The following is a 25,642-nucleotide window of genomic DNA, read 5'->3' on the forward strand; positions in this document are numbered from 1 at the left end:
AGGAGAGGCCAACATGTGACTTCTTACAGGTTTGTGGCGAGGGGCCCTTTTCTGCAACACCGGAACCTTCTTTATTCAGAATTGCCATCGCTTCCGCAAACAAAGCGCACCGTTTTTTTCTGAGAATAGACCGACCGAGACCATCTCCGTCCTTACATACGGCCAATCCGCCTAACTTGTTATGCCCAAGGCGGAATTTCCACAAAGCATTTCGCATTGTCCCCAAAACCTATTGGCTCAATTGGAAATCACGGACATTGCAAATCACTCGTAGCACACATGTATATAGCATCACCTCTACATAGTCCACAATCACTTGAATCAGCCATTCCCCTATATAACCATCTCTACACCCAACAGAACATGTTCATCTACCGTCCTGAGTGATCGATACTACTTATGACGGGATAGTTCTATATGGGAGTATGCAAGACTGACTTGAGTTGCAGCTGCCCTGCATCGAGTCAAGGCCGACGCAGCTTGCTCCCCCAAGATGTATACGGCACACAAAGAGCCTCCCCATGTACAGACGCAGGAATGGCCGTCAGGTGAACGTGTTCCGATGCTCGTAGGACTATTTAGATGATTCTAGTCGTCGAAGGAGGTGGCTTGAAGCGGGAGACGTGCCGACGCACTGTACGAGGTGTAGGCGATATGTTTAGGGGCATTCAAATTCCTATTTGTCAACAAGATACACATAAGACATTGTTTTCACTTCTCCTGAAGCATTATTGTATTGTACGAACCATCTGAGCTGATGATAGTCTGAGGCAGCTGCGGAGATGATGCGGAGGTAGTCAGTATCTCGGAGAAACATTCGCCGAGCTCCGACTGGACCCACCGAAAAGTCAAAGTCGGCTTTTGCCAAGAGTTCGAGAGAACTTCGCGAACCAGCTCCTTCAGTACCATGAGTGTAGTATCTTGATGCTAGCGCTCGGTTTGTAGACCCGCGCGCAGCTTTAGATCAAGCAGAAGTTCATAACGCCCCTCAAAATCAACCATGGATATCCACCGATCACGTTTTGTACCATTTCCGCCGTCTGCGATCAACGCGCTTGCCTTTTCGCATCCAGAAGCCGAACACGGACAGCAAGATCCCGAGTCGCTGAGACTTGCGATTGGGCGCGCAAACGGAAACATCGAAATCTGGGACCCTGCAAAGGGATCATGGCTCCAAGAGAAGGTCTTCTATGGCGGTAAAGATCGGAGCGTCGAAGGGCTGGCCTGGACTCAAGAGCCGGACGAGCGCGATGCACAAGGCAAGGTAGTCCCAGGCCGCTTGCGCCTCTTCAGCATTGGATACTCGAGCACTGTTACCGAGTGGGACCTGACTACTGGTTTGCCCGCCCGTCATTCAGACGGAAATCATAGCGAGGTATGGTGCTTTGCAGTACAACCTAGGCAAAAGAATGTGGCAAAAGGAGCCGCAAAAGAGGAGGGCAACGCGCGCCAGAGGCTTGTTGCGGGCTGCGCTGACGGCACAATTGTTCTTCTATCTACCGAAAACAACGACCTTACCTTTGAGCGCTTCGTTTCGCGCGCTACGAACAAAAAGGCGCGCGCCTTGAGCATCACATACAAGGATCAGCATACGGTTCTTGCCGGCTTCGCAGACAGCATGATCCGTGTTTTCGACACCAGAAACGGAAATGTGATCAGGAACATCTCCCTAGGCAGCGGGCCTCACGGTGGCCCCAAGGAAATCTTGGTATGGAAGGTCAAATGTCTTCCCAATGGCGACTTTGTGTCTGGAGACTCCACCGGAGACATTAGAACCTACAGCGGCAAGAACTACAGTCAGACACAACGGATATCTGGACATGAAGCCGATGTACTCGACCTGGCTGTGACACGCGATGGATCTGGCATTTTCAGTGCTGGCATGGACCGACGCACCTGCTTCTACACAAGCAAGAAGGGGCAATCCCAGGGACAGAGCGGCAAATGGCGAAAGGTATCCCACCAAAGATACCACGAACACGACGTCAAGGCCATGGCAACATACGAAGGCAACAAACTCAGCGTTGTCGTCACCGGAGGTAAAGCAATTGTATTACATTCAGTAGTGCTCGACTAACATGTACACGTCTAGGTATTGATACACAACCCATTGTTGTACCTATCCGTACTTTTGGAAAGGAGCTCAGCCGCGGCCTCCCAGCTCTACCTCCTACTCCTCCCATGACAAGTGCCCCAGACGCAAGGTTGCTGGTCAGCTGGTGGAATACCGAAGTTCGTATCTGGCGTGTAAAACCCCAGGAGGATGGCACAGAAAAGCCCAAGGTGGTGGCACGACTCGCCCTTCAGGGTGAAGAAAACATCATTTCGGTTTCCATTTCTCGAGACGGTGGGCTACTTGCTGTTGCGACAGCCAGCACAGTCAAGCTATTTCAACTGTTGCATCCACAGGCTGGGGCTGGCGCCGGACTACGCGTGCGAAAGCTGGAAATGCCTTCAATCCCGGGTGCGAAGTCTCTGAGGATGTCTGCTACTGGTAAATGGCTCGCTGCTGTCTTGGCCACAGGTGAAATCCGGTTGGTCAGAATTGTGAGGACAGATGACCCAACAGACACGCCTCGTGCATTGGAGAAGGTACAAGCCTTACATCGCTTGGATCGTGAGACCGTCACAAGGAATCCTCTCAATGGCCCTTCTGGCATCTACGAGCGATCCATTGCACACGCGGATTTCTCAAGAGACAGCAATGTATTTGCTGTTGTTGATCTTGCTGGATATGTGGATACTTGGGTCGTCCAAGGACACGAGGATCCAACTGCTCCAGATATGGATATCGATGACACAACCCCTATGGCGGACAATGATGGGTCGGGCGATGAAGGGGAAGAGGCGAGTGAACAGATTACATACCTTGGACAACACTGGATACGAAATCCTTCAGGTCATCTGCTTCCCCGGCTAGACTCGACACCTGTGCTGCTCTCCTTCCAGCCCAACCCAGAATCATCCGATCGACCAGAACCCAACGGCAATCCCGCTGTCCACGCTACGAGGAACAACCCGCACCCCAAGTCACACGACCTCCCCGCTACAGAGTACAAACTGCTACTCGTATCCGCCGAGCACCAAATCTACCTCTTCGATGTAATGTCCGGCCGCCTCTCGGGCTGGTCTCGCCGAAACCCGCCCTCAAGCTACCCGCGCGAATACAAACAAATTGACCTCCCCGCCAAAGGCTGCATCTGGGACGTCTCATCGGCCTCGCACCAACGGCTATGGCTCTACGGCGAAAAATGGCTCTTCATGTTCGACCTATCCAAAGACTTTGCCGTCCCCGACACCGAGTCCGCAGGCAAAAAACGCAAGCGCGAAGCCCTCAAGCACACCGCCTCTGGCGCCGGCGACGCAATACCCAGGAAAGAAGCGCCAGTCAGCAAAATGCGCAAGTTCCACAGCGACGAGGCTGATAAATCCGGTCGCCACAAATGGCTCAATGTCAACGCCGTGCCTCGTACTAACGACGACGACGACGATGATGATGATGATGTAGTCGACGAAGACGACGAAGATGGCGAAGGAGAAGTGTCCACAGCTGTTGTTACCAACCCAGAAGCTGAAGACGCTGTAAATCCTCCTGCACCCGCCAAGCGTACAGATGCGTGCTGGCACTCTTTCAAGTACAGACCTATCCTTGGTATTGTACCTATCGCTCCTGCCCATACCGACCATGCCTCACCCCCAGAAGTCGTCCTTGTGGAGCGCCCCAGCTGGGATTTGGATCTTCCCCCTAGATTCGTGGGTACGCATGAACAGTAAAATAAAAAAAATTAATCGGGGTTTGGGGGTAGGTGGGTGAATGGAGAGTAAAGGGGGGGAAAGAGACAAAAAAAAGGGGGGGGGGCGGGTTGCATGTAGGGAGTTATCTTTTTTTGTTTCTGGTAACGGCATCGTGAGGGTTACCTTTTGAGGATCATGTATATTGTGTGTGTGTGTGTGTGTGTGTGTTTCTCAAGAAATGTTTTCTCTGAAGATATAGAAGAAGAGTGATGGTCAAGAAAAAGATTTTTCTTCATGAATTTGTAATTGCCAACGAACATAGTCTTGAATTGAACAAGTGGAAAGCACCATACTCTCTCACAAAAATTACAAAAGAGATATATACGAGCAACACAATGACACAGATACCAAGAGATGGACAAGTTAACGTGATCATGGTATGATTTTGATTGTAATTTGTTTCGCCGGAGCGACTGTTAGTGCCATGTCCTTTTCCATCACAGGCGTTACGCCATACCAGAGAGAACCCCCCCCCAAAAAAATCCACAACAGAGAAAAACGCCATTTTCCAGGTCATATCGGGGGTATATACCTCACGAGAAACGGAATGAGCCAAAAACAAAACAAAACAAACAACAAGGAACCCCACTCGCAAATGGTCATACAGGTCGTTATAGAACCACGAGGCCTCGCATCTATCCAAAACTCATGGAGAGAGAAATGGCAAGTCCAACAGCAAAACGGCTAATAGATGATCAAGCCATGTTGGTCAATTAGACATTGGACCTAAAGGGCTCGTAAGCAGTACCGCCCATGTGGGGAGTCTGCTTCTGGCTGCTAGGCCACTGCTGCATCTGGTGACCCTGTTGACCACCAAAAGCGGGGCTGGCAACACGCTCATAAGTGTAGGGAGTCTTCTCAACAGTCATCTTCTTGCTGTCGCTCTTTCCGCTGCAGCAGCAGATGCTGATGAGCCAGAAGAAGCCAGAGCCAACGGAGAAGGCTACACCGAGCCACAAGGTAGAGATCATGCGGGAGCCCATGTTGACGTCAATGTTGTAGGGGTCAAGAGCGGTCTTGAAGACGCCAGTCAGGGTGCCGTAGGTTGCGGATGCGGTGATGGCGGCGGCAACAGCGAAGATGGTTTGGGCCTGGAGCAGATGAGTTAGCAAGGGCTTCTTCTGGCAAGTGCAGTGATATAAAGAGAGCGAGAGCGAGAGAGAACTTACAGTAGAAATGACGGTAGTGACAAGGCTGCCCCACCTCGAGAAGATGGCAAAGATTCCGACAATGAACTCGATGGGGGTCAAGACAATGACAATGACAAAGGCCCAGTTCATCCAGCCAGCAACCTTTTTGTAGACATTCATGCCGCTCTCGTACTTGTCGCCCAGAGCCTCCTGCAGAGCAGTGCCGTTCATGCCCCAGACCTTGAGAGGATCAAAGTAGAACTTGAACTTGCGAGCCGAGCAGTATGTAATTTTTTCCTCGCCAGTCTCCTTGTTGGTGTCGCCCTCGCAGTAGGAAAAGAGGCCGACCTGGTAAAAGTCCTTGAGTTCCTTGGAGTCGGCCTTGCCACGGAGAGCATCGAGGAAATCGTTGTTGGGGGTGAGGCCTTCAGGAAGTTTGTCGAGGATGGTTTTTGAGTCGAGCGTCATATTGGACGTATCAGCCTGTTGGCGGCGAGGGTCAGAATGCGTGCTTTTGGCAAGAGGGAGATTGCGGGGCATAGAAAGAACATACCTTCATGAAGTAGAGCTCACGGCCAAGGGCTGTCGCTGGTGCGTTGTTGCCCTTCCATGGCGTTTGGCCGAGCATGACAATGGTAAAGCATATTAAAGATGCCAGAGTGAGAGCCATGGGCGTGAAAATACACGCAAAACGACCGGCTTTACCCATGCTTGTGGTAGTGGGCGGGAGAAAAAAGAAAAAAGGTGGACTCGGTGTGGATGCGGGGTGAGGGTTGTTGTAGTCGTAGTCGTAGTCGTAGTAGTAGGGTTGGGGTATGCCAAGCAAGGGCTGGCTGATGTCACACAGCGGGCGCACGGGCTATTGACCGGGTAACGACTGTGGCTACGGGTGTTACAGCTGCCGGTGGAGATGAGTGAGTGAGGGCAGACGAGTGGAGGTAGAGAGTATGCAGGTGAGTAGCGAGTGGGATGAAGCAAAACACAGGCTGGACTACTAGCCTTTTGAACCAGCAGTCGCAGGCAAGACCAAGGCCGCAGCTGAAATGCGCAGGGCGGAGGAGGGCAGCCGAGGGGGGCTGAGTGGACAGCCAGCGCGGTGGGGGCGTGCCAGCAGCTGGCCTGTGTAGAACGGCGTCCAAGTGGCGGGCCCTGGGAACAGGCAGTCGTTAGCTGCTAAGCTGCTTAGTCCTCTCTCCAGCCTCACCGAGCTTGCGACAGCTGTGGGTTGACCGACGGCTGACAAACCTAGACAACGCTCCCCGCACCTAGAGTGGTAAACAGTTGCAGTGCCTGACCAGCCCTCCGCGCGGTGCCAACGACGACGCCAAACCACCGTGTATACGCCATTGCTGACCCTGCCCGCGCATACACATGCTTCACTCACCCCGAACCTTGGCCCGCCGACGCATTGTGGCTGGGCTCACCCGACGGCGGTAGACAACACTCCATCGTCAACGCATGAGCAGAATGCACACCTATGCACTCCACTGATACCAAGATACCAAGTCTCCACGCCTAAAACCCCGTCATGACTAACGGGGCCAAGTCCTCAAACACAGTTTCAGACTCTCTGCTAACCCGCCCCCCCTCGGCCCTACCCTCACCCACGCTACGCACCCTCTCCTCTATGTGTGTGTGTGCCAAGCACTTCCCACTCGGCGCTTCTTCGTGAACTGCTCTGCTTCCTCTTGATTGCTCCACGCGACCAGCTCGTCCCTGCTAGCTGCCAAATTCCTGCCCAAGCCAAGTCTCTCTAGCAAAATAAAAAAAGGACGCACGCACAGCCATGGCAGAGCCTCCCGTCCTCTTCGTCACCGCCACATTCCTGCACTACTTACACACTGACGCGCTGACATCTACCGCGCCTCCCACCCCTCACAATCTCACACACACTAGGCCTGATTAGGTGCAATGTCGTCCCCCTCCACCCCCCCCCCCCCCAAAATGCCTATTTTTAGACAAAGGCCATGTAGCCTGTCTGTGTCTGTCTGTCTGTCTGTCTGTCTGTCATCCTTCTTTTTTTTCCCTTATCCAGCTTCCGCCCCGCCCCCCCCTTCCCCCTTCTTTTCACCTGCCGCTCTTCGCTGTCCTTTTACGACTGGATCCTAGCCTCCAAAAGCTGGAGAAAAGAACGGCCGCTGATCTCACATGACTCGCATCCTTCGCTTTCGTGCATAAGCCCATCACCGCTCACACACTACTTACAAGTATAATACTTCATATTAATATCACCCTTCGCTTGGGGGGCTCGTGAAACATCTAATCATGCTTTTCCTGTAGTAGTACACCTCTCTATTTCATTGTTTTTTTCTGGCCCAATAGCCATTAATATCATGTAGTGTGCTATAGCAAACAGACACTACTGCTGCCCTTTTGTCGTCGTGTGCCCCTAGGCCTGACCGCCTGCGTGCCCACCCACCCCCAAACGCGCGTCTCTTGCAAATCTTTCATTCACAGCTCGACAGTAGACACGTCAAGGTAATCATGGGCATGTGCTTCGCAGCTATTGCAGATACATGACCAATCTTGGTCGTTGATTTCCTATCTTGCCTGCTGCGCACTAATCCTGCAGTCTGCCCTACGTATGGGGCGCTACGGACGCGCGTCAACCCCTCCCCTTCTACTCATCACCCTACTGCTGCGGATCCCCACACCTCCCGTGTACAACTCATCCCATCCATCTCACCTGCCTGCTAGCATCTAGTCCAAATGCCGGCAACCGTGAATCCCATACATCATGCGTACAAAGCCTAGAAATGCTCGTGACATATGAAATAAAACATAAGAAATCCAATCGCAATTCGTGAAAAAAAACCTGATGCCGAGTGGTATAAACAGTGTCGCAAGCAAAAAAAACCCCCCTTGCGCACACACACAAACAGGTAGAAGTGAAGAATGCAGCATTGCAATGAGCAAAAAAAAGACGTCTTGGTCGCTAATACAACGCGGCACAAGAGAGAGAGAGAGACAGAGATGACAGCGAAGGAGAAGAAGAAGAATGATGATGATAGAGAAGAATAGAAGAAAAAATGACTAGGAAAGCCTCAGTCGAGGTCGGGGTCAAGACATTAGAGTTTACCGCTTATGTCTCTTGTAAACTTGCTCCTGAACGCCAGCGCAAAATGGATCCAAATCGACATGAATCCCAGATTCTATATTTTACACGCCGGACCGTCTTCCGCGTAGCGAGTGTCGCGGGTATCATTTCGGAAGAGTACCGGCTTACATCGCACAGTCTGCATGCCCATGAGCAGGCCACCAAGCGATTCTCACCTGGTACCACGGCCCTGCCTCTGGCTACTCATGTAGACAAGATGCGACAAACAAGTACCGGGAATGGTAGTGAGCATAAGGTGCGTGCTTGGCGCGCTTGCTACCCACAATTTCACCGTGGGTGTTGGTTTCGAGGGTCTTGCTGGTTTTGCTGTTGACCACCCTCGCCCCGGGCTCGTATCCAGGCCGAGTTGCCGCTCATCCGGCCTTCGAGTGCTTTTTGAGCGTCGGCATCTAGTCGGCGTGTCACCTGGCCGTTGATGATGTCTTCGGGTCGTAGTTTGCACACGGCCTGTGCAATGGATGAGATGACACCGGCGCGGAGCTCCTTGGCTTCGCGGATGTCTTCACCCTGTAGGCGGAACTTGTCCTGTTTGGACATGTTTGCTCGTCGTGTTGCTCGAATCTCGTCCATGATATAGAGGAGAACTGCCTCTGGTGCGCGGTTGCGCTCGGCAGCATGCTTAGCGTCACGGACATATCGGCGGGTGACGTCCATGGCACCATCAGCCGAAAAGGCAATGCAGTAAGAGAGCTTCTTGCCCCAGCCTGGAACCAATGTTAGTTTGTGTGTCGTGTACGCATCTTGGAAAGAGACTGACCATCAGTGTATAGCCGGGGCTTATCCCATGCCTCTTCGCAGGCATCTACGTGGACCCATCGCTTGCGGTGCACAGAGTAAACCTCGGTCCAGACATGGTCTTCGGCATTCCAGACCCAGCGTACTCTTGAGCCAACGGCGCGGCAGAGCATGCTGAAACAGTTTGCCCATTCACCACATCGGCCTCTTCGGGTTTGGAGCAAGACAAAGGCGTCGTTGTATCGGGGGAAACGCTCGTAGTTCCTGCAGCCGTCGTTGGAGCAGCGGTAGGCTTCAACCTGGCTGGCGCCGCGGGCCTGTTCATCGGGAAGTGGTGGTGTGATGCCCATGGCAACGGTGGGTGAGTAGCATCGCGAGCAGGGAGGGTTGTTGACCCATGAGAAGAAGGAACGTTTGAACCATCGCAGCAGTGCACGAACAACGCAGTCTTGGTAGCCCCACGCCGCCTTCTTGCCAGCGCCCATGCTCTCGGCCTCGGCCTGCAGGATCTGGCTTTCTTCTTCAGCCTCGTTGTAGATTTGCTCAAGCGGGATGACGCGAAGGGCCTCGTCGAGTAGTCCAGGGTTTTCCCATCGCACGGGCATGTTGGAGAGCGAGTGGAGCATGTTCTTGAAGCGGAGGGAACGAGCATCACGTGGGGGTTCTGGGACGAGGGGGATGTTCTTGATGGACGAGTAGGCCGGTGGGGCTGCTTGCGAGGGCGGCGGCTGGGGAGATCCAAAGTCGCGGGGCGCTGGTGACGAGGAGCGGGATTGAGATGTGCGAGATGTGAGGTCGTTGATTCGCTTTGTGCTGAGGACGTGGCGGAACTGTTCAGTCAGTTCGGCAGCCAGCCTGTCCGTGTCCATGGCGTGGCTGGCAGCGCGAGGAGCGCGGGTGTTGTGGTCCATTGTCGACGGGCGCGAGGAGCAGTCGCAACGGCGGGGGTTGTTGTGATGATGGGGGGGGAGTGTCGAGGGGAGGGTGGATGGCGTCGGGGGGAGGAGCTGTGTATAGCGTGGTGGACAGGCGCTGCAGGTTTGGCAGTGGATGCACAGCCCGATGATGCGGCGGCGCAGCAACGCGGACTGCCACTTGCAGATGGTGTATTCAGGGAAAAGGCTGCCGCTGCTGCTGTCGACGGGCGCGAGGACGGCGATGGCTCTTCTGTGTGGAAGTGCAGGCAGCGGAGCAGCGCAGAGAGACACAGAGGCGGCGTCGGTAGAGTCGTGGTGTCGCTGCAGCGGACGCAGGTGGACGAGGGTAATTGATTGAGGGATGGGGCAAGACGACGACGACTCGCGCTTACCGCATGCGGGCGGGTTGACGCGGCCCTGTCGCGGCTTCCTCATGTCTAGAACCCACAACACCGACCAGCCGTGACCGTCACCTGCAACCACGCGCAGGCAGAAGAAGCGCCAGGCCGCGCCTCATCTGCCCGGCCCTTATTCATCCACCCGCACTCGGTCCCTCCATTATTCATCATCCATCTGCTACGCACCCTCGGCCCATCCACCCATCCATCGTCTACACATGTACAATACACACGCACCATCCGGCTCTGCCCTGCCGGCCTGTCCTGCCCTGCGCCATCCGACGCCCACCGTCCACTGTCCTGGGCAACCGGGTACGCAGCACCACGCAGGGGGCGGTCCACGCCTCGCTAAGCGTGGCAGATTCGCACTACAGCTTGCGCAATCTTTGGTGAACCACTTTGGCTGCGTCGCAAGCACCACGGCCCTTCTCTCGTCACTTGTTTCGACCCCGTCGCCAAGCTGCCTCTGCACCAGAGACGCGCCACACAAGCTTTGCCGGCCAATATTGGTTGTCGACGCTTTCGTCCCACGCCCCGTGACCCAGCAACGCCTTCATTGCTGCTCCTTCACACACATTACGTGATGGCCGCCCCCGTCTAATACCCACTTCATGATCCGCTTGCCGCAAGCCCTGCACCTCCCTCCACTCAGCCTCAACTGACCATGGCCTGCCCCCTCGCAAAAAGTACTTACTGGGTACTTAATCTCCCCTGCCCTTCTAGAGTGCTTTCCCTGCTCACGCTATTACCCTCGCGGCACGCCTGAGTGGCCGAGACATTCCTCTGTCGCTAGCCACGCGTCCGTCTGCCCGAAACTCCACCGCCGTTGAACATCAGCCTGCGCAAAAGAATTCGCCGGTCTAACGCAAAAACGCCATGACTTTGTCCACGCATCTTGTCCATTCCATCGTCGACCTTTTTGCACTTTTGCATCTTTTTTTTTTGCTTGCCCCTACCGACACTTTTTGCATCATCTGCTAAACGCATGCGCGGCGCTGAACCCATCGGTGGCGCAAATTCTTGGGATCGACTGCAGGTCATAACCCGATTACGACGTGCGCGCCTAAAGCCTTTACAGGCCTCGTCATTGTGTTCCAAACACGAATCCCTTTCTTCTGTTCCCAACGGGATCCGCACGCCCACCGACGCTGCTCTCCCTCATCTGCAAGGCTAAGCACGCATGTATGACTCGCACATCAACAGTTTACAATTTAGTAGGTCTATGTGAACATCACTCGCCCATCTAACCCAACAGCACACTGTATCTGGACACTTACCTCCACTAATTTCCTCGGACCTCCATTTACTACGGCTCGTATCAAGCCTCTTGCAGAGCCGACATTATCATCCTTTTACCGTACCCAGAATTCTTGAACAGCTGTCGATGGGTCCCGCTTCACTATCGTCCTTCACCGCATATTTTCTGTTCATCTCTACCGTCACCACGCACACGAAAAAGAAAAAAATCTTCATTTATCTCCGATCCCTCCCGGACATGTGTGCCTGTGTGTGTGTGTGTGTGTCACACAAGGTCCTGCTCGTCTTACGTCTGCTTACCTGGATATAATATGTCGAACCATCAGCACAAACTTTTGGCATTAGTGGTCAGCTATCACTCCATCAGCATCGCTCGGGACGATGCAAGTGACATCTCGATAATTCTCTTCCCATCATCCGATCATCTCATCCCGGCTGCAACTCGTACTGTGCTCAAAGTCACATAGCACGATCGGGGAATGCTGACGTAGACCTGGCTCACTCACGGACCCCCCATCAGCCACGATCCCGGCGCAGTACCGACCCAAAGTACCTACGTACCACCAATAGCCTTTGACAGGGTAGTACGTATGTAAGTAAGTATATACGCAGGCCCTTAGGCAGACCTGCCTTACGTGCGTACGAAGCCTATCCTGAGCCAAGCATTTGCTCGATGAACCATGATTGACCGCTTGCGGTTTCTGCCCCACGACACCAGGGATTTATATTTTCTTGAGTCCCCGAATATGCGATGTGGCTTGGAAGTGTGTACCTTACTATCCCGTATATAGGGTCGGGTATGGCTGTTGCATGTCACGAGACAAAATGTCAAACTTTATGTATTTCTCTACTAATCCAGAACTTTTTTTTTTCGCACCACGACTGTTTCTCCCAATCTTGCACAAGTATATATAAAAAGAGAGAACCCGCTCACCCGCGCATACCTCTCTTCTAGCAAGTATCGAAATCGACAAAAGTGGGAAGCTAGAAAAAGAAAAACCTGTTTTCAGTAACCAAAGGGGGAGAGCGCACACACACACAACCCGTCCCATGCCGAAAAGGCCCAAGCCGTGTCCGAATTCTGATCTGAAACGTCGTCTACACCAACATCCCCTGTCGATGATCACTCAAAGTGTTACTGCGGGAAAACTAGGATTGGAGTCATGGAACCCGTTCTGCGGGGTAGAGAGGGGTGTCCCAAATAACGATGTGCACGGCACAGTTTGGTATATAAAATCCCCCTTTTTTCTTTTATTCAATTGAATGACAAACTATTTCTTTGTCTTTCTTAAGAACAAGGTATACATATATAGCTATATGTGTATATGACATCGTGTTGAGTCTACTGTGATCATGATGCTCGTTACAAAAGTAGCCCAAACGCCCATGATGTGGTATATACTTGGAAGAAGAGAAACAAATTTTTTTAAAAAAAAAACCAGTCGTGACGTTACATTCCTGCCTTGATAATCAGGACGCTAGCTCCAAGCTTGCCTTCCCATACCTGTTCAGCCAGCACACCCAATGTCTGTGCTGCGCCAGTGCTACTTCGGATCTCATCCGTGTTGCCTGAGCGTTCCAGTACACCGTTAAGCGATACATTGCGACCTAGGACAATCAAGTCTCCGGCATTCCTTGGCGACTGGTTAATCTCAATACTTGCGCGGGCAATAACGTCGCTAACAGGGGCGGTTGAGGTGACCGTCTCGAAAACAACGCGGTTGGCTAGATCAGCGGGAAGCGAGGCGCGGAGCGAAGCGAAGAAGGCGGCATCCTGCTCGCGCGATGAAGGAGGAGTGATGGAGCTAGATAGAGATGCCCATGTTGATTCCGAGAGATCAAAGTGAACAACGGTAGCGGTGACTTGGGGGTTTCGGGCTAGCTGCAACACCAGGCGCAAAGCAGTCTTGTCGTCGTTGCCGCCGAAGAAGGGGAAAAACACGTGGTGGCTCTTGTCAGTGATGGGTGCTGTCACAGTCTTTTCCCGTGCGCTGCCCAGACTGACGCTACTGATTGTACGGTTGAGTCTGAGCCGTTGCTGCTTGTGCTCCTTGTTCTTGCTGCCGCCAAAGTTCTTGTTGATGAGCACAGCAACGGGAATACTTGCGTTCTCCAGTGTCTCATGTACAAAAGCGTTGTAACTGGATGCCTCGAGTTTGTTCTTTGTGCCCTTGTCTTCTATGATGGCCTGTTCAGACATACCGCCCGTCTCACTCCATGGCATGATAAGAAATTGCGAGTCCGAGGCGCGTGTTGCTAATGTTTCGGCAAATGACGATTCTGGCACAACGAGTACCTCACCACTGACAGCAAGGTTGTGAAGGCGTCCAAAGGTGCGGAATGTGTTGACAACCGGATCGTAAGCGGTGTAGGATTCCAATTCGGAAACTTGCATGACGGACGAGCCACGATCAGTCAGGCTGAGAAGGCGAAGACCGTAGGCTTCCACGGGACGGTTTGGTAGTGTCACTTCTGTTAGGCTCGTGTCACCGACCTCCTTGCCTAGGCTGGTGCTAGTGCTCGTGCTGGCGTCTTTTGATGGATGTGTCTTTGGTGCTGGGATATCATTCCCGCCAAACAGGCAAGTAAAGGCCAGGAGGTTGGGCATGCTATCCAGGCGGAGGTAGACGGTCAATTTCTCAATCTTCTCCGCGGCCATCTTCTCGTATTCCACAATGTCGCTGCTGCCTTCAGAATCGATGGGCTTACCAGTGTCCCAGTCGATTTCACCTCGACGCCATGCTTCGACCTTCTTCTGGTACCATGGAGGATAAAACAACATTGCCAATGGGGATGAGGCAAAGGTGGTAACGAGAGCCATGACGACGAAGATGGTAAAGGTTCGAGTGCTGAGAATCTTGGCGTTGAGACCAATGTTCTGCAATCGTTAGTGTCTCATCATAAATGATTACCAAATTGTTAATCTTACCAAGACGATGAGTTCGACGAGACCCTTGCAACTCATCAAGGAACCCACAGCGAAGCACTCTCGCCACAACATCTTGCTGCCCCTTGCTGCAAGTGTAGCGCTAATGAACTTGGAAAAGAACGCGACGGCCACGACTCCAATAACATAAGCCCACACAATACCGGAATTCAAGAGGCCAATGTTAGTGTTCAGTCCCGAGAGAGTGAAGTACAGGGGCAGAAACAGTGCACCAATTAAATCTTCAATCTTTTCGGCGACCTTGATGGCGAAACCACCTTCGTGAGGACAAATCAAACCAGCCATGAAAGCTCCGAAAATGGGATGGACACCGATGATACCGGTAAAGAAGGCCGATCCGAGGGCGATAAGGAGAGTCAGGCTGATGATACCCTGACTGGGTCCATCTTGAAGCGCGCGAGATCGACGTAGGACGTAGACGAAGGCCGGTCGAACAACGTAGACGAGGAAGACCATGTATCCCGCACAGGTGAGCAGAACCCAGAGTGCTGTTAGTCCTGAACCTGCATTGACGAGTGCGACGCAGAGAGCGAGTAGGATCCATCCTAGAAAACGAATCAGCCTTGGTACTACAACTGTGGGGCGTTTTGGCATGTGCAACACTCACCAACAACGTCGTTACCAACACCGGCTGACAAAACGATGATACCAACTGGCGTCATGAGCAATTTGAGTTCAGTTAGAATACGGCAAAGCACTGGGAAGGCCTTTTCAAAAAGTCAGTAGCAGACTAGGTCATGGTACAAGGCAGACTTACCGTAATCGCCATGGCAACACCAATAAACAGCATGTAGATTGAAAAGTCAATTTCCACAGTGTTAGGGTCTCCCTTGAACTCGTTGTACAATCCGACGGCGATGGCAGCTCCCATTCCAAATGGTATAGCCATACTTGCCAAACCAACACTGAGTGCAGGTTTCCAATTGCTGAGTAAATGCCTAAGGTCAACTTCAAGTCCAATGATGAAGAGGAATAAAGTTAGACCGAGATTTGCCGCTAAATTCAGGTTGACCATGGATTCTTTTGGGAAAATGGACTCCTGGAAGCCGGGAATGCGGCCCATGACGGAGGGGCCAAGGACGATGCCACCAATAATTTCGGCAATGACGCGTGGTTGTCGGATTTTGGAGAGTGGGTAGTTGATCAGATGGCACACGATGATAATGATACCGGCCTGGTGTGTGTTAGAATTTTCATCTTGATTTTCGTTTGGATTCGGATAAGTTGATCAAAGCGAAGCTAGGGAGGAGGTAATTGCTCGGACTCGTATTCCAAGCTCTGTCAATCCTTACCTGCACAATGAACAAGGTGATAGGATGAGCCGCATCAAAATGTACAGGATTCATTCCCTCGAGAATACCAGCCTGCGGCGGCGCCTTGGGGCGCGCCGTCGCGGTGGCATTCGCCGATGCAAGTGTCGAAGACATGTTTCTGCCTAGTAGCTTTGAGGCGGTAGTGTACCCCGGATTATGGGAAAGCCAACCCCACAAAAAGAAACGGGGGCAGACAGCAACCCTCAAACGCTAGATCAACGTTGTCGAGAAAGAAAAAGTAAGAACCTCAAGGCTACCCTCGAGAGGCGAAAAAGAGCAAACGGCTGGTTAAATGCAAGGGTAATGCGGGCTCGAGCGCCATTAAGAATGACGGCGAAGTGAAAGGCAGGATCGAGAAAGCCCAGGCCCGGTTCAGCCCCCAAGGATCTAGGCCGTTGTCTGAGCGTTGCTTTCTCTGGGATTCCAATTCCAACAGCCCGCATGCTGCACATCACGAACCTCTCTCCAGGCGCCGCAACCGGGGTAATACAAGCGCCAAGGTCGGGCTTGAGCCGCGGGGGGAGCCAGCAAGCGGACATGGGGCCATGTGCAAGTTGAGCGGGATGTATCAATCGCCCATGCGCACCACCAAAGCCACCGGAGACGCCATGCTTTGTTCTGCTTGTCCCCGCCAACTCGCTTGGCGTAGGCGGGCATGTGAGAGGCCCGCGTGCATCACGCCGTACAAGGGAGCTATTGGCAAAGGGCCTTCACCGCTTGCACATGAGCTGAATTGCAGGTCGATGGCATAAGCCGTGGCGTGCTGGTCCATGTGTTGCGATGCGTCAACGTATCGCGGGCTGCTGGAGTCCCAATGGGGTGGATGGAGGATGGGCGATGGGTGGCGGGCAGGCGATCGACAGGGAAGAATAGCTTGGGCCACAACGGCCCAGCAAGATGCCCGCGACAAGCTACCACACACGTCGCCGCGCCAAGAGATCCTGAGCGGGCCTATTTCGACGACGGGTGCTCAGGTGATGTCCAGGTCGTGATAACATGGCTGCGGCATTTAGACGGGGGGTGGCTGGATGGATGGAGACATGTGGAGGACAAAGGACATGGTTCGTGATGCGAAACTGGTGCTGGCGCTGTAGGATCAGGCTGCGCCAAGCGAGCATGCCATCTCGTCGAGTCTTGAGGTTGACTTCCTCGCCGCACAAATGCGGCTTCAATGCCCAGCTTATGTGGATGCATTTTTACGGGACTAATGTCCAGCTACGTCATTGCCCAGTTGATCTCACATCTGATTACGGGTGAGGTCAAGAGCAAGGAAGCTATCGGCCCGCCAACCTACCACCATGCAAATGATATCGACACACTTGCCTATATCTCGATCACCGCAAGAACCTCCTGAGGTCAGCTTGACAATTACCCCATGCACATGCATTCGACGAACAATTAAACCCCAGCATCTCCTCATGTCTGCCGAGCCCAAGAAACAGCATTTCGAGCATCATACATGGATCCATAACATAAATCATTGCCATTGGAGTATTGCTTGATTCTACGACTCATGGGCTTGACGTCCTGGTATTCTAGCATCCAATCCTCTTGTCACTAACAACAATGTCATCATACCAGAATGTGTTGGTATCACCACCGTAGCTCTCCCATCCAAAGTACACCTACGCTTGATCGTCAGCAAAAAAAATCGTTCTCCATTCAAAATAGACTTTGACCAACTCACCCCGGTAATCTTCGGCTTGATGGTACTCCTGGACCACTGCGCTCCATTGGGGTTCGATGCTCCATTACCCACGTTCAACCCAGAAATGGTGCTGTTGTTCAACCATGTCTGGATGCTGCCGTCGGTGCCAAGATGGTACTCGAAGCATGTCCATTGGTTGGTGGGCAGCGGCTTGGATGACGCAATGCCGTTTGGCGACAAATCAGGTAGCGTGGCATCATCGGTCTCGCGGTTGTACATGAGAATCTTGGATTGTCCGCCAATGCGCAGGTGCTTGTTTGTGCCTTGGGCCGAGTCTGGCATTGTGATAAAGGTCACGTGAGAGTCAGTCAAAGCCTTGCTTGCTTTCCTGCATACAAGGGTTAGCATATGGATTTGAAAGAGAAAAAAAGGCAAAGATACTTACAGGTAAGTCCTGACGTAGACATCTCCCGATGGAATCTTCGTTGTGCCGACAAAGATGTGGCCGCAGTAGCCTCCCGCACCGTCGACACGGATCGAGTTCTTGCCAGTATGGGCTGTTGTCGTATCCAGGGTGACTTTGCCACCTTGGTTGCAGTCTGCCGCATACGAGGGCCATGCAGTCTGGTCCCATCCGTTCTCGAAACCCTCGCTCACCTGGGCAATCGCTGGGGCCGCGAGGGCGAGAGCAAAGAGGGCAGTTTGGCGAAGCATTGTTTATTTTCTGTGATGGAGGGTTGCCTTTGATGTGACTGCAAGACTGTGGTGAGGTTAGAGGTGCAGCCAGACTGGTAGTTATATATGCTTCTTGGAAGCATACTCCTAAGCTTTGCCTTCCGCAGCCAAAATGGCATGGTCGGATGCTTATTCCGTGCTTGTTTCCATGAAATTAATTTGACTGGACGGTCCAGCGTTTCCGCCTTGTTAAAGTGTCGTTGTATGCTACTCTGTATTGGGTTTGCGCTCGGGACGTTGTGCCATTTAGATTACATGCAAATTTAGCTTGGCACTTGTGTATATTAATCGCATAGCTTATGGGGAAACCCATCGGCATGACTCTCCTTGGAGATTGATTCTTGCCGCCGAATGCAGATTGCAGCCAATCCGTGCATGATGGGTCTTCACAGTAGCAATTGATTAGGCCCGTCACATCCGTCACCATTGTCAAGTATACTTTCAAATCCTCTCGATTCAATAACAGCCTGTAGGCTGGGTTCTATAGCAACAATAAAGCAACCCGCAATGCAGTCAAGCCATCGCTACAAAAGCCAAAGAAAAAACCTGCTGACGTGAGCCGCTGAGAATAAAAGTCGCCGCTGAGCGCGGCGAATGAGACAATAACAGACTGATTTTTCTAACCAAAACAGTAAATGACAAGGGGAAAGTGAGAGTATGTATGCATATCCACCAAAGGCGTATTACATGTTGTACGGGACCAGCCTTTTAGGAAGAAAAAGACTACTGAGGAAGGAGACGGTGGATATGGGTATAAAAATCATGGTATGCGCCGGGGTACAGCAAATTGCACATCGCTCTCTTACTTGCCGCCGCCGGAAGTCGACTTGTTGACTTGTGTGACTACGACAGCAATAACAACGATGATGATAATGATGATGAGCACAATGAGGACACACCACCACTTCTTGCGGTTGCGGGCGCGAGCCTTGTCGATGGCACCGTCAATCTCGACATTGGCGGCCTTGACGTTATCATTGATCTCTTCGCCCTTTTGTTCGATGTTGGCGACAAGTGGTTCTTGCTCCTGGACAATTTGGTCGAGGTCTTGGAACAGCTGGGCGAGCTCAACCATTTGACGTTCTATGTTTTGAATGGCCTCGTGTCGCTCCTTGACGTTGCGGAGAGTAGACGAGGCTTGGCCACGGCGGTCGGAGTTCATGAGCTGGGAAACGTCAGTATTGGGTGACAGGCAGGGGAGGTACAGAAACATACAGCCTGCTGGAAGATGGGCGCATCAGGGTCTGAAACAGCCTCGCGAACCTCTTCCTCGGTAGCATCTGGGCGCACAATGCGGTACTGACGCTCAGCAGCCGCCTGCGATTCCCTTCGGAAGTCTGACTCGAGTGTCTGATACCTGTTGATGGTGGCCTTGAGCCTGCGGTCGACCTTGCCAACTTGAGGGGCGTTCCTGGGGTGACCCGAATCAGGTTTCGACTTGATGTTTTTGACGCGAGTGACAAGTGCGCGGTAGCCCGTCATGATCTGAGAGCTAAGGTTGTTGATCTCGCCAGAGGGCATGTCTGGGCGGGCCAGCGATTGTCTGAAGACGCGATCGAGGTTGTTGAGCTGGCCATCGAGGTCGTCGAGGGCGCGGTCGACTTCACGGCACTCATTGAGAATGGCGTTGGGGTCAGCGCCAGCACCAGGGTAAGATTGCATCTCTACATCGCCTGTGTGACATTAGACGAAAGGGCCATGGACTCGATTCAGCGATACATACGATCGTAGTTGTCGTAGCCGGCACTCTGGTCGCGCGCATCGTAGGGGTTGCCTCCAGCGGAGCCAATCTGGCCGTAGCCTCTGTTTCCGTACTGTTGGTCGGCAGCAGCCATGGTCAGTAAAGAGAATGTGGAGTTTAGAGTTTGGGCGGAGTGAGGAGTGTTGCAGAAGAGAGTGAGATGGAGCGCACGGTATGGGTAGAGCTAGAGGGAACTTACGCTCATTCTGAAACGGGACGGGTGTGGTGTGGGTGGACGTGGGAGACTCCTGAGACGGCCAAGTGCAGACGCGCAAAGCAAAGCTCACACGGCAGTGGGACGGGCTGGTGGCTAAGAGGAGACGGCGGGAAGTGTCAAACGCGCGCAGGCTCGAATCAGTCGTCGACAAAGGCTTGAGGCAGAAGATAAATGCGTTTCAGGGCCGCGAATGTTTTCTGGGGCTGAGCGTGAAGGGTGGATAGGGCAGATGCAGGAGGCGCTCACGCTAACCGCTTTGGGCCAGGCATTCCACCAGTCAGCTGCAAATTGGCGGCGCCTCTCTGACGGTTGGCCCGCCTTGTCCCTCTAAAATTGGCTTGTGCTGCAGCTCACCGCACATGTGTGGCCCAACTGGCCTTTGCCTGCCTTTGTCGCTCCAAACAACCGCAGTCTCCGCATATTACACATCTCTGGCGATATATCTAGACTGTACATGTCTGTGTACACGCCCGGCTTGGCCTCTCGCCACCTCGCTCCGCCCCGCCACTGCTGTCGACCTGGATAGAGCCAAGAGCTTACGCAGCTACGCAGCCGTGGCTGGCCTCGTATGCCTATTCAGGGTCTACTCCACGTACTAGTAGACTCAGCCTTGCGCCCGCAGCTCAGCTTGCCACCATGTACGTACACACGTACATACAACTGCGGTACGCTACCTTCCCGCGTCATGACTACTGCAAGCTAGTACTCAAAGCACTCTCTGCCGCCTGTTGGCACATACGACGGATTATGTAGGCGTGCGGCAGACATTCCAACTAGGTGTCATGGGTATATATACATATTTTGATGCTATCCCAGAATTCACTAGTCTGGATTTATAAGCGGCTCACTACGAAAAGTACGCTTACTTTTCACTCGTCTTTTTTAGGTAGTCCGGAATGGACCATCAGTGCTCTAAAAATTATAAAGCCATATAACTCTTCCATAGGCGGCTCGTCCACACCGCTTTGCTCAGTAAAGACGCTTTCACTAGTTGCAGATAGGGTTCCGCCCAGAACAAAGGACACTTGTACATGAGCCAATTAGAACATGCGACAATTCCGTGCTACATTAGAAAACTAAACAACTGGATTGATCAATCCCATCGACACTAGCACACCGGTGTTTATACTCTTCCACTGTCGCACTGAACTTGGTAACTCTCTAGAACACATGCTGTCTTGGAAATAATATCCATTTTGTGGCAACACAGGTTTGACTAGAGTTGAGAAGTGCGCTCTTGGTAAGCACTGGAACAAGTTTGTCCAACCAAATCTTAGGGCACATAATCACAGTATTATTTTCCATATCTAAACATCGAAGAAAGTAAACTCTGAAGAAGTAGTACGGTTGAATATATATGCCCAAAAGCAGCCGCTAATAAAGTAAATAGTCCACTGTGCAACCCTCGGGTATTTCTCACTGATCACTCGTGCATTTGAGTCTACATGTTGATGTTGGTATAAAAGCAAAGTATAGGACAAAACAATCCCGCATCCATCTCTTTCCTAAAACGTACATCCACAGCTTACGTCATGGCTCCCAGTTTAGTCAGATACACAAAAAGAACTACCAAAAACGAAAAACGTCAATGCATGATGTCAGCCGTGCGTCTTCTAATCCCAGCTAGTCTAAGTAAACGCCGTAGGTATACAGTACGTGCTCCTAGCTCGGATCCGTTGACCCCGGAACCAAAGAATAGCAATAACCGCCAAGCCCACAACCGTGAACGCCGCAGCCAGTACTGCCGCAGCCAGCCCAAACCCCAGACGATCAAACATGTATGGTGCAAAAAAAGCGGGAAAAAAAGCCGCCGCGCAACTTCGCGTGAGCAGAGCTGTCGAGAAAGCCTAAGCAGAGTACTTAACCTATGTGTCGATCAAAAAGAGAGAAACACAACTAGTGTAAACATAGCATCCAGTGGTTAAAACAGAGCAGCCAACATTCGGTACTATGATCCAATGCATCTTCGCCTAGCCTGACCATCCCCACCAGACCAGCCCAACAGGCACAAGAAGCGTACCTGCAGTCATAGCCGGAACACGAGATTCAGGTTTCCTTACACCACCGTTGCGAGCTTTGAGTTTGGTGTAGATTCAGTCGGTGAGGCGCCCCGTGACATTGACACCGACTATATGGTCTATTGCGGCGGAAATGTAGTTCAGACTTCCGACTAGAACGCTTTGGTGATATAGTTCGTCCCACATGAGAAGATACATGTAGAGGAAGAGAGACATGGTTCCGTACAAGAGGCTGACGTAGTTTGCCAGAAGCTGGACGATAGGCTGTGTGCCAAGCGCACGGAACGGTCTTTGAAGGTTATCTCTCAAGATGTCCAAAAAAGCGACACTCTTTTCCGTACCCAAGGGCTGTTAGGACTGGAATTTCCTGTCAAAAGCCTGACTTGTCTGTAGCTCATACGTCTCCTTGGAAAGAAACGGAAACGCTACAACCATGCCCACGTCCGTAGCTATCGACGTCGTCCAAAAAAACCTACTTCCAATTCGCACCTTCAGAAATGAAAGCCCCGAAGATAGGACCCAGAGCAGGGCCGAGAGGCGGTGCAGCCATGTATACTGCAAATGCTCTCCCCCTTTCTCTCTTCCGCACACCAAAGATCACTCAGCAAGCCACCCGCAATAGCATCCGCAACACACACTGCAAACCCCGACAGAAGCCGGAACACGAGAAAAGACCCTTTTTTGGACCAGTGAGGGAGTTTGGATTAATGAGATTGGGGATAAGCTTTTCAGACGCACTTGCTCGGCGCGAGAGACGACTTGTGTTTTTTTTGGGTCGATTCAGTAGACTTAGAGCTAATAAACTTAACAGACAAATATCATGCTCCAAAGCGTCTATTCTGGCACAGCGCTAGTCCAAAGAAGTATCGTTTCACTCGGTTCTCATTGTAGCAATAAGGCGAGTGATAATAACTGTATTAGAGCTACAACCATCCTTTCCGCTGGTCTTCCTAGGCGAAAAACGGTCCATTGCTGCTCATTCCTGCGCCGCTTGATTCATAGGACCTCACGTGGCGGAGTTTCTACGAAGCATCCCCCGGCCTTTGGTACTGATATAGCCCAAACAAGCTAATTCCTGCATGTGCATTCGCACTGGCGCTTCTTGCAGTGACCACATACGGAGCACTAATATCGTTAGTTGTGAGAGCCAGGGTTCCGTTTCCTTTGGAATACCTTGACAGATGTGGCGCAAGCATCGACCGGCCCAGTAAAAATTGTTTCCGACATGCTGGCCATGATGAGGTGAAAGCGAGTTTAATAGACTTAAATCGAGAGGACGAGAATCGAGGCTGGTTAGGGTGATAGACTTGGAATAGAATGATGTTTGTTGGGTCTCACGACATTATATATCCACGCCAACACCAGTCTCATGCCATGACTCCTCGGACCTACCTGCAACCTCGATAAGCATTCAGTCGCCTACTGATGTAATTATGCACTGGAGATTGAATTTTGCGCCCAAAACGGAACCTAGGCTTTCACTTGCCAATAGACGATCTCTTACTATATTGATTGCTATTCAGCCTTGTGATTGTGTTACCAAATGTATTGGGGGCGTAAGTAGTGTCTAGATGGTTGGATGATCATGCAGGAAGGCTGAACTCAAAATCCTATTTACTAGACTAATTCCTTTAGCGAATGCACGATGAGTAGTAACGCCTGAATGCAGACATTTGCAGTATGTCTTGCGAGTGTTTCACAAAACGTAAAGTCTACGTGCTCCTGGCTAATTGCGATCTTTCCTCAAAGTCTTTCTCTATAAACAACTAAATTGCTAATTTACCCAATACTACTCATTGTATCCCTACTTCGCACTCCCCCATCGTGTCCGCTCATCACCGCCCACCCACGACTTCTCTTGGTATCCAAGACGCCGCTTGACCTCATCCACCGTTGCCTGATCTCCCGTATTCTTACCGATATTGTCGCTAATCTTCACAGCATGCCGGCCCTGTGCAGAGGCAATCTTGATAACAATATTTAGGGGTACAGACTTCTTGCCCGTAGATGTTTCGACAAAATCATCTGTTCTAGTTAGTCATGTGTCCAGCTTTCCACGGCTCCCTGGATACGTACTCGTCAAGAATGTGCCTACGCCAAAAGTTGGCTGGAATCCTTGCTCCTCTGCTGCGGCCTTGTACTTGAAGCAGAGTTCGAGGTTGAGAGAGTCGGAAAAGACAATCGTCTTCTTGTCTTTGATACCCTCTTTGTCGTAAAATTCACGCATCAGCTTGATGAATTCAAGAGGATCGCCAGAGTCTTGGCGCACACCGTTGAACACTTGAGCAAACGTCTTCTCCGAGGCCGCATCTCCATCTTTTGGTGCCTGGATAGGTGGGTTTGTCGAAGCCAAGGTTTCCACCGCATCGCTTATTGTTGTGTTCGCTGATGACGCCAATGTTGTGCTGCCTCCAGGCACAGCCGTTGTAATGCGAGGAATGTGCTTCTTGAAGGCCCTCAGGAACGCTGGTGTACCAAACGTGTCTGTGAGCGCAATGCTCAATACACCAGCCCCGAAAGTGGCAGTCCAATACTCAAGAGCAATCTCGTTTGCATTTTCGTAGTTGTTTGTGATGGCCGCCACGCCCATGAACCACTCGTGCGCAACAGTGCCGACGGGGACGAGCCCGTGTTTCATGGCAAAGTGGACATTGCTGGTCCCCGACAGTTTTCCCTTCCACCCTAATTTGGCACCCTCATCAGCTGCCCGGCGCAAACCCTGCAGTACCAAGTCTTGGGTATGGTAATCTCGCCGCCTCCTCGAGCCAAACTCTGAAAAGATGCAGCCTCCTTCTAGTAGCGCCTTCCCCTTCTGGTATGCCTTCTCGACTTGGCCCTCGTGGTTCCAGTCTGTTTCGACAAACTTGAAGTATGCCTCGCTCACAAGCGCCAATAGCGGAATCTCGTACAGGATCGTATCGAGCCATAGACCCTCGGTGTGTATGTGAAAATCGCCGCGATCACTGTCTGATCCTGTGTCATTCACGGGGGTAAAGGATAGTCTAAGCTGTTTCGAGGGCTTGAGGCGAAAGGTAGAGAGAAAGTGCAGGTATTGCGCGTTTAGGTAGGGACAGCTATCTTTCAAAAATTTGAGCTCTTCGTCGGAAACGGACACATTCTCGAGTTCTACAAGGGATTAGCACGCGCATGGCCGTGGAAGCACCTATACAAACTATCTACTTGGGCCTGCAGCCACTTGAAGGCTGCACGGCTGAGTTTCTTGTCTGGCGTGCGGTTGGTGAAACCATATGTGACTGCGACATCAGGGAAGAACTTCAATATGCAACATTGCATAGTCAACTTGTACAGGTCCGTGTCCAAGAGGGAGAAGATGCCCTCGGGCAGGGTTGCTGGTTCGGCCGCCATTGAGTTGCGCCGGGATCAGAGCCTCAGGGTGAATTGCAGCGTCCGGTCGCGGCTTCCGATAGCAGTCAATGGAGGGGTGGTGGGGCAGGCGCGGGTTTCTATGTAGAACAGCAGAGTAGCGCGTTGGGTGGGTCAGATAATTGCAGACATGTAGTCGGAATGGCGAGAAGCAAGAGGCGAGAGAGTGTTATGTAGTTTCCCGGTGCGATCGCCTTCACTGTGCCCACAGAAAAAAAGTTACTTTCTCTTTGACATGATTGCACCGATTGCTGTCATCATGCGGCGCGTGAAGTCACCGGCGGTTAGC

At 52.1% G+C, this 25,642-nt stretch overlaps 8 protein-coding genes across 8 annotated transcripts; 2 read left to right on the forward strand and 6 right to left on the reverse strand.

The window, feature by feature from the left end:
• Positions 1-1,000: 1,000 nt before the first annotated feature.
• PSV08DRAFT_205099 (WD40-repeat-containing domain protein) lies at positions 1,001-3,841 on the forward strand (the record flags this gene model as incomplete). The annotated part of the gene is made up of 2 exons (XM_014228562.1): positions 1,001-2,039; positions 2,093-3,841. The coding sequence occupies 2 exons, from the start codon at positions 1,001-1,003 to the stop codon at positions 3,772-3,774; spliced, it is 2,721 nt and encodes a 906-aa protein (XP_014084037.1). The 3' UTR covers positions 3,775-3,841.
• A 317-nt stretch (positions 3,842-4,158) lies between these two features.
• Positions 4,159-5,890, reverse strand: PSV08DRAFT_48532 (SUR7/PalI family-domain-containing protein). Its single transcript, XM_014228563.2, has 3 exons — positions 5,479-5,890; positions 4,965-5,408; positions 4,159-4,886 (listed from the first exon to the last, which is right to left on the reverse strand). The coding sequence occupies exons 1-3, from the start codon at positions 5,632-5,634 to the stop codon at positions 4,509-4,511; spliced, it is 978 nt and encodes a 325-aa protein (XP_014084038.1). The 5' UTR covers positions 5,635-5,890; the 3' UTR covers positions 4,159-4,508.
• Positions 4,169-4,627, forward strand: PSV08DRAFT_310323 (uncharacterized protein). Its single transcript, XM_066092648.1, has one exon. The coding sequence runs from the start codon at positions 4,175-4,177 to the stop codon at positions 4,481-4,483; it is 309 nt and encodes a 102-aa protein (XP_065948949.1). The 5' UTR covers positions 4,169-4,174; the 3' UTR covers positions 4,484-4,627.
• Positions 5,891-7,615: 1,725 nt separating the features above from the next.
• PSV08DRAFT_310340 (uncharacterized protein) lies at positions 7,616-7,862 on the reverse strand. The gene has a single exon (XM_066092649.1). The coding sequence runs from the start codon at positions 7,827-7,829 to the stop codon at positions 7,626-7,628; it is 204 nt and encodes a 67-aa protein (XP_065948950.1). The 5' UTR covers positions 7,830-7,862; the 3' UTR covers positions 7,616-7,625.
• Positions 7,863-8,310: 448 nt separating this feature from the next.
• On the reverse strand, positions 8,311-9,689 carry PSV08DRAFT_372189 (uncharacterized protein; the record flags this gene model as incomplete). The annotated part of the gene is made up of 2 exons (XM_014228564.1): positions 8,311-8,747; positions 8,801-9,689. The coding sequence occupies 2 exons, from the start codon at positions 9,687-9,689 to the stop codon at positions 8,311-8,313; spliced, it is 1,326 nt and encodes a 441-aa protein (XP_014084039.1).
• A 3,091-nt stretch (positions 9,690-12,780) lies between these two features.
• On the reverse strand, positions 12,781-18,202 carry PSV08DRAFT_410663 (Sodium/hydrogen exchanger family-domain-containing protein). Its single transcript, XM_066093864.1, has 7 exons — positions 17,704-18,202; positions 17,298-17,646; positions 17,173-17,235; positions 15,055-15,471; positions 14,905-15,004; positions 14,280-14,842; positions 12,781-14,228 (listed from the first exon to the last, which is right to left on the reverse strand). The coding sequence occupies exons 1-7, from the start codon at positions 17,970-17,972 to the stop codon at positions 12,801-12,803; spliced, it is 3,189 nt and encodes a 1,062-aa protein (XP_065948951.1). The 5' UTR covers positions 17,973-18,202; the 3' UTR covers positions 12,781-12,800.
• Positions 18,203-18,430: 228 nt separating this feature from the next.
• On the reverse strand, positions 18,431-20,090 carry PSV08DRAFT_310360 (t-SNARE). Its single transcript, XM_014228568.2, has 4 exons — positions 19,934-20,090; positions 19,717-19,807; positions 19,209-19,666; positions 18,431-19,158 (listed from the first exon to the last, which is right to left on the reverse strand). The coding sequence occupies exons 1-4, from the start codon at positions 19,937-19,939 to the stop codon at positions 18,796-18,798; spliced, it is 918 nt and encodes a 305-aa protein (XP_014084043.1). The 5' UTR covers positions 19,940-20,090; the 3' UTR covers positions 18,431-18,795.
• A 3,624-nt stretch (positions 20,091-23,714) lies between these two features.
• PSV08DRAFT_363460 (Quinolinate phosphoribosyl transferase) lies at positions 23,715-25,526 on the reverse strand. Its single transcript, XM_014228569.2, has 3 exons — positions 25,143-25,526; positions 24,046-25,095; positions 23,715-23,994 (listed from the first exon to the last, which is right to left on the reverse strand). Exons 1-3 carry the CDS (start codon positions 25,333-25,335, stop codon positions 23,774-23,776), a joined length of 1,464 nt encoding a protein of 487 aa, XP_014084044.1. The 5' UTR covers positions 25,336-25,526; the 3' UTR covers positions 23,715-23,773.
• Positions 25,527-25,642: the final 116 nt, after the last annotated feature.

This window comes from Bipolaris maydis (genome assembly GCF_028858645.1).
Source record: "Bipolaris maydis strain C4 unplaced genomic scaffold PSV08scaffold_9, whole genome shotgun sequence".
NCBI classification, from domain to species: Eukaryota; Fungi; Ascomycota; class Dothideomycetes; order Pleosporales; family Pleosporaceae; genus Bipolaris; species Bipolaris maydis.

Bases quoted from the DNA above. Each gene is read 5' to 3' on its own strand.
- PSV08DRAFT_310340 (XM_066092649.1), bottom strand. From the start codon at position 7,829: ATGCTGCATTCTTCACTTCTACCTGTTTGTGTGTGTGCGCAAGGGGGG.
- PSV08DRAFT_48532 (XM_014228563.2), bottom strand. From the start codon at position 5,634: ATGGGTAAAGCCGGTCGTTTTGCGTGTATTTTCACGCCCATGGCTCTC. The intron at 5,409-5,478 runs GTATGTTCTTTC...CGCCGCCAACAG, and splicing joins GTGAGCTCTACTTCATGAAG to GCTGATACGTCCAATATGAC. The intron at 4,887-4,964 runs GTAAGTTCTCTC...CATCTGCTCCAG, and splicing joins TCACTACCGTCATTTCTACT to GCCCAAACCATCTTCGCTGT.
- PSV08DRAFT_310323 (XM_066092648.1), top strand. From the start codon at position 4,175: ATGATTTTGATTGTAATTTGTTTCGCCGGAGCGACTGTTAGTGCCATG.
- PSV08DRAFT_410663 (XM_066093864.1), bottom strand. From the start codon at position 17,972: ATGCTTCGCCAAACTGCCCTCTTTGCTCTCGCCCTCGCGGCCCCAGCG. The intron at 17,647-17,703 runs GTAAGTATCTTT...CCTTGTATGCAG, and splicing joins GTCTACGTCAGGACTTACCT to GAAAGCAAGCAAGGCTTTGA. The intron at 14,229-14,279 runs GTAAGATTAACA...TAACGATTGCAG, and splicing joins TCGTCGAACTCATCGTCTTG to AACATTGGTCTCAACGCCAA.
- PSV08DRAFT_363460 (XM_014228569.2), bottom strand. From the start codon at position 25,335: ATGGCGGCCGAACCAGCAACCCTGCCCGAGGGCATCTTCTCCCTCTTG. The intron at 25,096-25,142 runs GTTTGTATAGGT...AATCCCTTGTAG, and splicing joins GCTGCAGGCCCAAGTAGATA to AACTCGAGAATGTGTCCGTT. The intron at 23,995-24,045 runs GTACGTATCCAG...TAACTAGAACAG, and splicing joins CGTAGGCACATTCTTGACGA to ATGATTTTGTCGAAACATCT.
- PSV08DRAFT_310360 (XM_014228568.2), bottom strand. The intron at 19,667-19,716 runs GTATGTATCGCT...AATGTCACACAG, and splicing joins CGGCTACGACAACTACGATC to GCGATGTAGAGATGCAATCT. The intron at 19,159-19,208 runs GTATGTTTCTGT...GACGTTTCCCAG, and splicing joins CGCCCATCTTCCAGCAGGCT to CTCATGAACTCCGACCGCCG.